Source organism: Aphelocoma coerulescens, chromosome 2 (assembly GCF_041296385.1).
Source record: "Aphelocoma coerulescens isolate FSJ_1873_10779 chromosome 2, UR_Acoe_1.0, whole genome shotgun sequence".
NCBI lineage: Eukaryota > Metazoa > Chordata > Aves > Passeriformes > Corvidae > Aphelocoma > Aphelocoma coerulescens.
Window position 1 is genome coordinate 34,569,652 of NC_091015.1, and position 11,838 is coordinate 34,581,489.

At 38.2% G+C, this 11,838-nt stretch overlaps 1 protein-coding gene across 4 annotated transcripts in view; it reads left to right on the forward strand.

The window, feature by feature from the left end:
• LOC138106431 (glucocorticoid-induced transcript 1 protein-like) overlaps window positions 1–11,177 on the forward strand; it is a 54,113-nt gene extending 42,936 nt beyond the window's left edge. For 2 of the 4 annotated variants that reach the window (XM_069007016.1, XM_069007015.1), the window contains exons 6-8: window positions 1,402–1,612; window positions 7,155–7,275; window positions 8,339–11,177. In XM_069007016.1, coding sequence (XP_068863117.1) covers window positions 1,402–1,612; window positions 7,155–7,275; window positions 8,339–8,687 — 681 coding nt within the window. In that variant the 3' untranslated portion in view covers window positions 8,688–11,177. The remainder of the gene's footprint in view (window positions 1–1,401; window positions 1,613–7,154; window positions 7,276–8,338) is intronic. The other 2 variants (XM_069007017.1, XM_069007018.1) reach the window with 1 other exon arrangement.
• The last annotated feature ends 661 nt before the right edge of the window (window positions 11,178–11,838 follow it).

An 11,838-nucleotide genomic window follows, 5' to 3' on the forward strand; every position in this document is an offset into this window, starting at 1 on the left:
GCTTCAGTCTTGTTTTCTCTCTCTTCTTTGTGTGTAACAAACTACAGAGCTGCAGGTCTGTGTTGTGCATTGAATGAGTCAGGGCCTGTTGGGGGTGGTGGGAATAGAACGTGCAGTCGTGTTGTAACGCATATGCAATGTGAACTGAGCTGTTGGAACAGACCACACAGCTGTGCCCAAACCTTACAGCATTTGATGGAGCAACTGTAATGTTCTCTTTATAGTGTGTTTCTTTGCTCTTACTTGAAATATGAAATGGTATTAACTGGAAGGCTCATAAGAAGAAAATTATCTTCCTGCTCTGCTATGTCTGCCTCTCTGTGTAATATGTGGTGGTTTTCTGGATAGACTGTTGCTGAAAAGGGGAAAATGTGATACTCAGCCAATAGGTGTCATGTCCTCATTGCTAGCAAAAGTGTTGGGTTGAATTTTAGGCTCTGGAACAAGCTGTTACAGTTTTGGAATATATGGGGAAGAGAGGTAATAAAATAAAAATGTTCACTTGAAGTGAGAAGGAAAAAGACATTAATTTTTTGTAGCTAGAACGTTTAAGCTGTTCTATGGTTTGGACACAGTTCTCCCTGAAGTGAGAATAAAAATTGTTTAAATCTTGCAGGCGATTTTCCCTCTTCGCTTCTAAGCAAGACACTAATTCCCATTTGATTTCTTACATTTAAAGCAGCACTGTCTCTATTAAAAAGCTAATTTTCCACTGGGAAGGACAAGTAAGTAGAGCGTGCCAATCTACTGCTGTGAACATGTCTATGCAGTATGTTGCAGAATGGGATGCAGGATCTCTCTGGCCAGTGCCAGCTAGGCTGATACGGGCAGGCAGAGCTTACTAGCTTTGGTTCAAGACAAAGCTTGTGAGCCTTGTTACAAGCCTGTGTGTGCATCTTCTCTAGAGGGATGGAATGTAGGGGTGTGCTAAAGAATTACAACTTAGTAGCAAAACTTGGATGGTTTCCTTTTATAATTGGTTGTTATGGCAATAGCATGCCATTGTATTTGACATTTTCTAGTTTCTCTTTTATCCAAATGTAATCTCTGTCAGGGTACTTGTTTTTCTTTTATAATAACGGTGACCTTTATTGAAAACTGTAGTACTAAGTATGATTAGAGAGGGAGGTTTGCTTTTTTAAACTGTCATAAAAACCATAAAAACATAACACTGGCATGTGTTGAAATGTGGATGTTAACCATGTGCACATTGCCCCAGTACTCAGCGTAATTAATCTATGTTGTGTCCATTGTACACTGCATTATTTTCTTGTGTGAGATCTTCTTTCAAAAATGCCTTGTTTGTTCTTCTTAAGGCCTTCACTTCTGACTGCTACAGGCTGACCTTGCTTGTGAGTTTGATCTTTTCTCTGTAACATGAGTTGCTTGTTTCTCTTGCAGCCTTTGGATATCCCTGACGGTCGAAGGGCCCCGTTACCTGCTCACTATCGTAGTAGTAGTACCCGAAGCATTGACACTCAGACTCCGTCTGTCCAGGAGCGCAGCAGCAGCTGCAGCAGTCACTCACCATGTGTCTCTCCCTTTTGCCCTCCTGAATCTCAGGATGGGAGTCCCTGTTCAACAGAAGATTTACTCTATGACCGTGATAAAGGTGAGAGTAGAATGGCCTGCCTTTACCTATGGGAGGCATGTGATGTCCTGCTTTTACAACTACCTTCATTTTACTCATTACATCAGTTTTTGTTTTTGTTTGATGGCTGTGGAGGGATTGAGGTTTTATCTGAAAATTGGTTTTGTTTGTTTACATATCTTTTTCCCTCTTGTTTGTGAAACTTCACAAACATCTTCCATAAATACGTCAGAGGAGCACAGCAAACAGTTAATTATTTATGAAGATTCTAATGTGAAGAATTCAGACTGTAACATGTTGACATTTAAGAAAGGTTTCAGGAAGGTTTGTGGTAGACTGTATATTTATCGTAGGTGAGTTGCTTGCTGTTCAAAATGGTGATGAAGTTTTGGACTGCTTTTTAAAGTATTCTGCTTCTGAGCTCTTACATTCCACCTGAAGGTATTTGGTGAGAAGTTCAGATACCTGTTTGAACAACCTGATGGAGAGTAATTACTTCTCTGTGTATGCTGCATAGCAGCTCAAAAGTTCTGAATAATTTATGTGTTTATCAATATCCTGCTTTTTTTTTTTGAAGTCTGTAAATGTTTGGTTCTATAGTGGGAGTACAACTGGAATTTCAGTAATTAAGAGTTACTGACAGACTATGGAGTATGGGAATGTAGGCACCAGTGTGAAAAAGACTGCGGCTTTTTTTTGACAACAGTTTGCTAATAAAATTACCCTTGTGCTTCTGGTCAGCTAACTGAAACCTGGACTTCAGTATGGAGGATGTAGGATTTGAGTAAATCATGCAAACTAAGAGGAGTAAGTTTCACAGAGGAAATGAAAACTTCTAAGATTTAGCATATATTTACTAATAAGCTAAAGATAGTATTTTGAGGTTATAAGTAAGGTTAAGCTTTTTTCTGTAAATACTATCTGTTTGTTAATTGTTGAGGTAATTTGGGAATAGGATTGGGGAAGTCAGCAGGAGAAATACTAGCTTTTCTTGATTTCTGAAAAGTATTTTTTTCCCCATCTTGGATTTAAAAGGAAGTAGTGGAAAACAAATCCATCTGCCCAAATCCTGAACTGGGGGTGGGTTAAGTTAACCACATTAAAGTAAAAGTCTTAGGTCAACATGATAGTTGGCTGTGCTCCAATAATAACAGTGGTATTAGCTTACCCACACCATATTCCTCTTAGACTATGCATGTGAATTTTAATATGTTGTCAAGACTGATTCACTATCGAAACATCCACTAAAGTATTAGCACACAAAAAGCCATCTTGACAGGTAAATTGGTTCATATATGTCTTGATAACAAATATAAGTTAAAAAGCAAGGAAATGAATAATTCCTTTTGCAGTTAGTACTTTGTTATCACAGTAATGGGAATTTTCAGCAGTACATTTATTGGCAGTAGCGAGTGAAGACCGTTTGAAATAGTGCATCTATCCTTTTTAATGCTTTTCAAGGCTTTTATCTCCTGCCTTGTATTTTTTGAACAGCTGACTGGAGTGAAATTTATGAGTAGATACTTATTTGTGGATTTTGGTTTTAAGACTGGCTTTAATGCTAGGCTTGTATCAAAAGTCTTCTCCAGTAGTAGTGTGTAGGTGATGGTGATAAACAGCCAGTTTAAGTCATTGTGATGGCATTTTAAAATCAGTTTAAGTAAGGAATGTTATACTGTGCATATGAAGGATGAAAGTTTGAACTGCTCATCACAATTCTTTAAGGGCAAGATTAAAAACTAGGAAAATATGTAGCAGTTTTCCAAAAGAAGGTAATTTGTTCAGAGGTTATTAAAACATAGTCAGAAAGGTGCTTTTTACTTCTAGATCATCCAGATACTACAGGCCAGTTGTTCTGAATGTTACTCAAAATCATTAAATTATAGATAAATGAGCAGTATAGGTAGAAATACCAGAGAACAACAAGTTATGAGGGACAGTTTATTACATTTGTTGTGGATGTTACCTGCTCTGTACAACAAAAACTTGGGAAGGTTTCCACACCTTCATTTTAAAGGCTTTTGTGATGCTAGAGGAAAACCATCATCAGTTTTCTGTGAGACCTGTTAAGTTCGGAAAAATGTATTGTGTAACCAAATGTAGATGTTTTAACTATGTTTTCTTGTTACTTTTCTCAATGCTTGATTTTCCTCTTGATGGGAATAACTTGGGTTTACCATTAGAAAGTGGAATTACCAGCATTATTAATGGTTCTGGGGTGTGTTGCTGAATAAGAAAGGAAGGTTAGTTTGACTGAGAGACATAAGCAGTGAGAGGAGCCAATGATCCGTCTCACAGCACTGCTTTACATTCCTAAAGCATCTTTTACTTTTTGTGCAAAGCTGTGCTTTGGCCTGAGGCCCTCACAGCTGTCCTTTGGACTCTGTCAGCTGTTGGGTTTATCTTTTTGCAAGAAGCTGTTAAATAATTGAATTTTTCAAAAGCAAGTGAAAGCTAATTTTCAGGAAAGGCCCACAATATTGCTCTGAACACAGTATTGATTAGAGCAGACAAGGAAGGGTTGGGAAAGAAGGTATTTTCATGGCACCTGGCTTTATGATTTTATATTAAAACCACTGGTTTCACTAGATCTGTTTTGTGATGCTCTGGTCCATGAAACTGTAATTCAGAGCCCTACATAGCATTCTCAGCAGCTGTGACAGAGGTGAAATTCAAAGGCATCCGAATGTATAAGCAGATGAATTTTGGAGGGTGTTTTTTGGACAAATAGAGATGGTATACCCTGTTTTTCAGGGATTTTGATTTATGTGCCTTTACATAGCATTTAGTAGTCCCACTGTTGCTAGCAGGCTCTTACAAGTAACATGTTCATGAAGATGAACTGAAGATACTTGTTAAATTCTGGGCATCTGATTCGTAGTATTTTAAAGGGAGGTTGTTAGCGAAGTCTTTGGATAGTCTTATTTTGTGTTTTTGAACCTATCAAAACAAATCCCAAGGCTCACTGGCAAATTTTTGTTTCATTTAAGTATTGTCACTGAAAAAACTGTTCTACGGATTCTTTTTTAGTTAGCCTCTTTAGTTGTTCTAATATGTGCCAGCTGTAATTTCTGGTATTGAGGTTAAAAAGGTATTTTTAGTGTTTTAATGACAATCTTAAAATGTCTTCTAGATAACAGAATATATCTGTTTTAAGTATGTATCCAGAAATTCCGTGTGATAAGGCTTCGTATTGTTTGCTGTGCGTTTGTGGCAGCAAAACTCCCCAAAGGTTCCATGGTCGCTGTGAGCGGGATGGAATGGGGTGGAATGGGATGGGTGGGCTGGGACACGCTGGCAGGGCGCCCCCTGCTGGTGGGACATGAGGGCTCGGCCTTGGGGCCTCAGAGAGCAACAAGGGCACAAATCAAACACTCGGACAACGCTCAAGGTTTGCTGCGTCTGTGTCGTCGGGGATTAGTGATGGGATAGATGAGCACTGCAGAGCTTACAGGATACACAGGTGGAGACTGTCTTAAGCTGTGAATTCCACTTCTTGCCACTTGTGGCCTGTGTTCCCAGCCCCTTCTGCTCTCGCCCAACACCCGGCCTGTATGTGCAGGTCTGATCACAGTCACACATGTTCTTCAAATAGTGCGTGCTGTGTGTTTGGTCAAAACGAAAATCTTACAACTCATAGGCTTTAAAAGCAGGGAGGGTAAAGAGAGATACTTGTTTAGCAGCTGCCCTACATAGAAAGTTTCAGCCAGACAGGGCTAACTAAACCAAAACCTTGTCTGAAAGCTGAACTGGCTAGTAGACAAGATTTAGAATCTTCCAAGAACTGACTTAACTTTGAATTCTGTTTGATTCTTCCCTTGAATGTACTGCCATGGTTTTCCACTGTTTGGTGAAATGAACAGTAGTACATTTTATGTCTCTAATTTTTTAAATAGAAACTTGGATCTTCAATTTTAAATATTAGAAGGAGGAAACAAACTGTCTGAGTTCTGTTAATGATTTCTGTGTTTGGAATGAGCGGTGTGGGCCAACAGTGGAAAGCTGCCAACAGGACCATCATGCTCCCAACTTGGCAAATATCTGTATCGTTTCTAAGCATTTTCTGCCTTAGTAGTTAACACCAAAAATTCTGTAAATAGAAGTTCTGTATTCACTCCACAGCAGGAAAGAGCTGAATAATCAATATGCTACTGAGGTTCACTTCAACTTACTTTTTTCCTCATATCTTTCATAAGTCTTCAAAGGGAAATGTGACATTCGAGTTGATTTGTTTCTTGTTGTAAGAGGAAGCAGAAATGCTTCAAAACAGCTAATATTAGCCTTTGTATTGGAGTCATGGTAATGTAAAAGTTTGTGTAGTTACTCTTTGCAAGCTGTTAAAGACAAATCTGTCCACTTTGGTGAGGTTAGATCATAGTGCTTGAAGCTTGGGTAGCTGAAAGGCGACACACATGCACAACAGCAAAGTAAACAAAGGTTATAAACTTGAGTTAAAAATAAGGTACCCCACATTAGTGGAAAGATTCCAAAAGAGCTAAAGCAAGAGCAGCTGTTTCTCTCCAATTAAGGTGTAATTTTAATATTTCATTTTTTAATTGTAATCCTAAGCAGGGCATAGGGAACCACTAATACAACCCTGGGAGAGATGTTGCTCTTTGAAAAGGTAGAAGCCACTGCAGAAAGCTAATTTTCTGTGGATACCTATTTCTGTACCTACTTCATTTCCTTAATGCATTCACTATGATGTTGTCAGCATGACTGCTTAAAGGGAACCCTTTCATAGACTTAATATTTCAAACTTTTGTGCTGCTGTCATTACTGGACTTGAGCCTTCTCTCATACTTTCTGAGAAGTACCAACAAACCCGCCCATTGCCTTTTGTCTTAGATCTTCACACCTTTAATTCTAAGTGTGCCTGGTTAAAATACACACATACAGCTGGAGTTTTGAAGAATACCTGTATCATATAGCCAGTAGTGATGAGAGAATTAAACTGCAGAAGTTTTATTCTGGATACTAAAACAACTTCACAACTGTGAAGCAAGTAAGATAAGACATTGTAATGATGAGGTAGCAGTACCTGTGTCACAAACTTGTTTTATTACAGCTTCTGAGCTGTTCATGAGACTAATAAGGTCAACATTCCAGTGAAGAATTATGTTTTAAAGTAAGATACAAGGTGTATATGCACATTTTTAATAACACTGTTTATACAGTGAGAAGGCATTTTATCATTACCACTCATAATTCTCCTGCATGTATTAGGCATATTGCCTTGTTCATTTATGGTTTTTGAACTACGTAATAAAGAATGTATTTGTTTCCAGGATCACAGCTCTGCTTTGTTCCGATTGCAGTGTTCTGGATAAAAATATCCTCCTGTTACGTGTTGTTATGCGATAGATTGCTGCTGCACCGAAGCTGTTATTCAGAAGAAATGTGCTGTACAAGGGTGTTAGAAGTAGCCTGCAATAAAGGAAACGTTGTGGTAGAAGCAAACCAGCGTAGTGGCTAAATTGTGAAAAAGGCATCTTGTTTGGAAATCGAATTTAATTAAAAAGCACTCTCAATCTCTAGTAATATAACTGCTTTAAATTTTCAGACAGTGGGAGTAGCTCACCGTTGCCCAAGTATGCTTCATCTCCCAAACCAAACAACAGCTACATGTTCAAACGAGAGCCCCCAGAGGGATGTGAGCGAGTGAAGGTCTTTGAGGAAATGTCGTAAGTAATGCCTTTTATATCAGCTGGTATCTGCAAAGCAGTAAACCTGTTTACTGAGCCTATTCAACTGCAGATGAATAAACTATTCCAGCTGATGGGTTTTTCAGGAGCAAACTATTCTTATAGTTTGTGCAGAAGAGAAGTTGAAGTGTTTACATTGGTGTGAAGAGAAAATGGAGTCTTTTACCTCTTTTTGTGCATTTATAAAAGGCAACAAAAATCCAAGCAGGAAAGATAAGGTACATTAATTTCCTAAGCATTTATTTAAACCTCTTTCCATGTATTTTTTATAACATTTTAAATTTTCATGCCTTAAACAAAAACTCTCCTTGTCATAATTACCAGTTTCAAGCATAGGTTGCATTTTGATGTGTATTAAACATATAAAATGGAATGAAAGATATGTAAAACATTTGTAGATGGTAGTATGCTTATGGCATAGACTTGGCTCAATATTTTTGCTGAGCAAGAAATTGGAAGTTAAACTCTTGGACATCATGTCTTTTTTCCCTAGACCCAGCAGTATTTGAGCACAGCACATGCTGTTGAGGTTGCATGCTAAGCTCCTGTGGATGAAAGAATTAAGGAGGGGACGTTTCTTGCTCTAACAGCATCCATTGCCTGCTGGGTGGTGAAGGGAGCAATGTTGGGTTGTGGAAAAAGCCTCCAGACAAATTATGGAATATGGGAAAGGAGAGGTCTTTTTATGGAGGTCCTCAAAGGGATTTAAAATGACTGAATATGTTGTTGCTGCATTGCCTATCAAAGAAGAATTTGTGCCATTCGAAATTGACTGCGGCATTTTTCGTGTGCATATGTAGTGCAGATTTTCTGTGCTGGAAGTTGCATGTTTGTCCAGTAATTACCAAGTCATTTTTTGTGATGGTACTATTTTTAATGCTGTGGATCAGTTAGCTGACTACCAATATGGAAGATGTTTGCCCCTCTGTCCAATTAATCCCATTCCTTGTCATTCACATTTTAGCAATGTGTAGAACCACAAAGTTCATGATGTGAAAAACATCTCAGCTGGCCAGATATATAATCTTTTTTCTCGTTGTAGGTCTCGTCAGCCTGTCTCAGCCCCTCTCTTTTCATGTCCTGACAAAAACAAGGTTAATTTCATCCCAACCGGATCAGCTTTCTGTCCTGTAAAACTTCTGGGCCCCCTCCTTCCCGCTTCAGACCTGACACTGAAGAACTCTCCAAACTCTGGTCAAAGCACAGGTTTGAGCACCCTGACTGTTGAGCAGCTTTCGTCCCGGGTCTCTATCTCATCTCTGTCAGATGACACCAGCACAATGGACTCCCCAGAGATCCCGGTACAGCAACCGTCCCAGCAGCAGCAGCCGCTTTTGCAAGAAATTCAGACTGAAGACCATTCCTCTCCTCAGAGCTACATGCTAATCTAGAGCAAGGTGGAGCAGGCCTCTGCCCCGAGACAAGGAGTGAGGAGATCCTAGTTCAGATACATCTGCATGAGGTGGCAACCTTTCAGAACACCACGGAATACTTAGCAGCATTCAAAAAAATATCTCAACACTGTTCTTGGCAGGGACGGAATCCATATTCAGCATTTTTTGGTGAGAAAGCAGTAATGCCTGCAGAATTCGTATATCATTAAGCGTTTTAAGTGGAGACTATGCATTTCATAGTACATTTGACCAGATTAGTACTGTGTCCTGTGTTCTGTTTCAAATTCTACAGTATAAATAAGCTCTCTCTATATATAAAAAAATGTTGCCTGTCTGAATAGAAAATGTCTTGCTGTGTTGTGTCCTATGGAAAATACTGTACTTCAGAATTATGTTTACAATTGATCCAGGTGTTTATGTTTCTAACTTCTGTAATACACACAATGCAAAAAAAAAAAAAAAAAAAATGGCCACAGCAGTTGCACAGTGCCCACCCTATGGCCTAGCTTCAGGTACTTCTCTTGAAGTGTAAACTCAGGTAACTTGGAATGTATGTCATATTGGAATATAAAATATTTTACAGCTACAAAGCTAAAGAGGGAACATCACTCTTTTGCCTTTCCTTGTTTTATGCATTAATATTTCCTCATTACATTCCACTTTCTTGGAATAAGTGCATTCAGATCCAGGTGAATGATGACCCTGGACATGGGTGAACATGAGGAGAACCAGCAAATCTGTGATGTATATCACTTTGTCATGTGCTTACAAGTAAAACAACTGTTGCATTTACTGTCATTTCAATAGATGTAAAATTGTGGCATTTAAAGGTTTCAGGTGTTGCTCAGTTAATGACTGTTAAACTGTTGCAAATAAAGTGTTCAGTACTAGGCTGTACATGAGAAACATTCCACATTGTGTGTGAGAGGATTTTGAAAGACAAGAATGTTTTTGTTAAAGGACAGAAATTCTTTCAGGTTTCACAGGGGGCGATTGGGGATTTCCTCTCATGGTTTTTGTTGGCAGTTAAGGATGTGAAATGCTACTGTTACCGTCTAAAAGTCAAATTAATGTTTAGTTTCTCTTTTGGAAATGTTCGTTCATTTGCTGGTTGGAAGTAGGTTTTCAGATTTTGTTGAGCAGTGTTAGAAGAGCAGCGTTTTATTTATGTAGTGAGTAATTGTGTTTGGGTGAAAGTCCAGAAGTAGCAAGTGGGTGTTCTAAGAGGGGTGGGGAAAACAATAGTTTTAAGTTCATGGTACTTAAAGCTTCTCCCATAACTTTCAGTTACTTGTGTGTGTAAAAGTGTGCTTTCCCCCCTCCTTAAGTGTGAATAAAAGAAAAATCCATGTAAAATAATCCTGGTTTTGCAGGCTGGACACTTTCTCAAAATAGTACATGGCAAGATGGGATTTGTGGTGCTCTTCTATTATACTGGAAAAAGAGGAGCATTGCTTTCAGAGATAATTTTCTGTGATACAAAGAGGACCCCAAAGGCAAAATAAACTTGGTGTTCTTGCTCCATTGCTTTCAGCTCATTGGAACTCTGTTTATGCTGTCTACTCCTAAGAGAATAAGGTTCACCTTTTCCAGGAATTGAAGAGATTAGTAGCCTGCAGCTACTAGGAGCATTTAAACTTGCTCTTTTTTTTTCTGCTTTTGGAGATGAAATTGGAGGGGGGTGAGAGTGAGCCACCCCTCACCACTAGTGAGGTGAGAGGGGGGTGAGAGTGAGCCACTACTCACTAGATATGTGCTTTTTATGGAAATAAAGCATTGCTTCCTTTTTATTACTGAGTTTTTGTTAACGCTGTCTTACAAGGTGGAATTTGCAGCCTATAAAACATCCACTGTTTTTTGACTCCCCTTGCAGAAAATGTAGAAGGAGAGAGGTCTGTCTCTAACCATTTTCATGTGAAAAAGCTTCGTGAAACACAACAGCCATCTTTAACCCTACTAATCTCAGGCCTAGGTGAAAACACTATATATTTTATAGACTGAAGATAAAGGGCAGAAAATACTCATGATGTAAGTATCAATTCCTTTTAATATTTTTCTTTTTAGACTAACATTGCAGTACGATGACGTTTTTATGCTCTGGTTATGTCCAGATAAGAAATTGTAGTCTCAGTTATTGGTGTTAGGTTACCAGGGGATATGATGAGTGGTTTTTAGATCAGTGCTGAACTCTGTACAATATTTGCAATGCCATTACATGTTCTTTATATTTTTTCCATGAGAAACTAAATATTAATTAAAATGCACATTTGTTCTTAGCAGAATTGAAGGTTTTGAACCAAATGTGTTAAAGCTAATGCTTTGCCATGTAAATTTCCCAGCAGTTGTTTATCTCAATTGTATTCTACATCCAGCTGTAGAAATTTGTCAAATATTGTTTAAAGTTTTGTACATAGTTGTACTGTTATTTCTAGCCACTGTGCTGAACAGTATTCAAGTTATCACACAATATTGCTTTACACAAGGAAATGTGTGGCTTTTGTTTTGTATTTTTTTCGGTATAGAAGTTCCTGTGTCTTATTTAAATAAAACTTATAGTTAAAAAAAAGTGGTGGGGACAACACACAAAAGCAGCGGTTCATTCATTTGTTTTGGAAACTCTGCATGAAACACCATAGGAGGAGATTAAATTTTAATATTGTTCCAAATTTACATCTAGAATAATGCCAACCATGTATGACTAGTGTGCTATGTCTTCTACAACAAGATAATCTCTTATCTATTGATTTTTGCATAATGCTGTACTCAGAAGCAGGGAAAAACCCTAAAAATAGCTGAATGCCTTAATATGCTTTAAATAGCATACTCTGTTTCTGCCTAGCACAGGAAAAATACCAGTTAAGAGTTATTTGAAACGATGTATCTGCTGTTGTGTATGTGGTATGGCTAATTTCAAATTATCTGTTGAAAATGATGAAAGCCATTAGATGTTTCACTATGTGAAACTAAGCTAAACCCCTAAAGGATGTGGTATAAATCTACTGACAGTCTTGGTTTCATGTTGTTTTGTATGACTCAAATGATTGTCATTTGACTTGTGGAATAATTCTTTCCAGATGGGGGTGAGGGGGAAGGAGGAAGAAAGAAGGATAATATTTAAATCCATGTAAATCCTCCAAAGTCAGTGTTT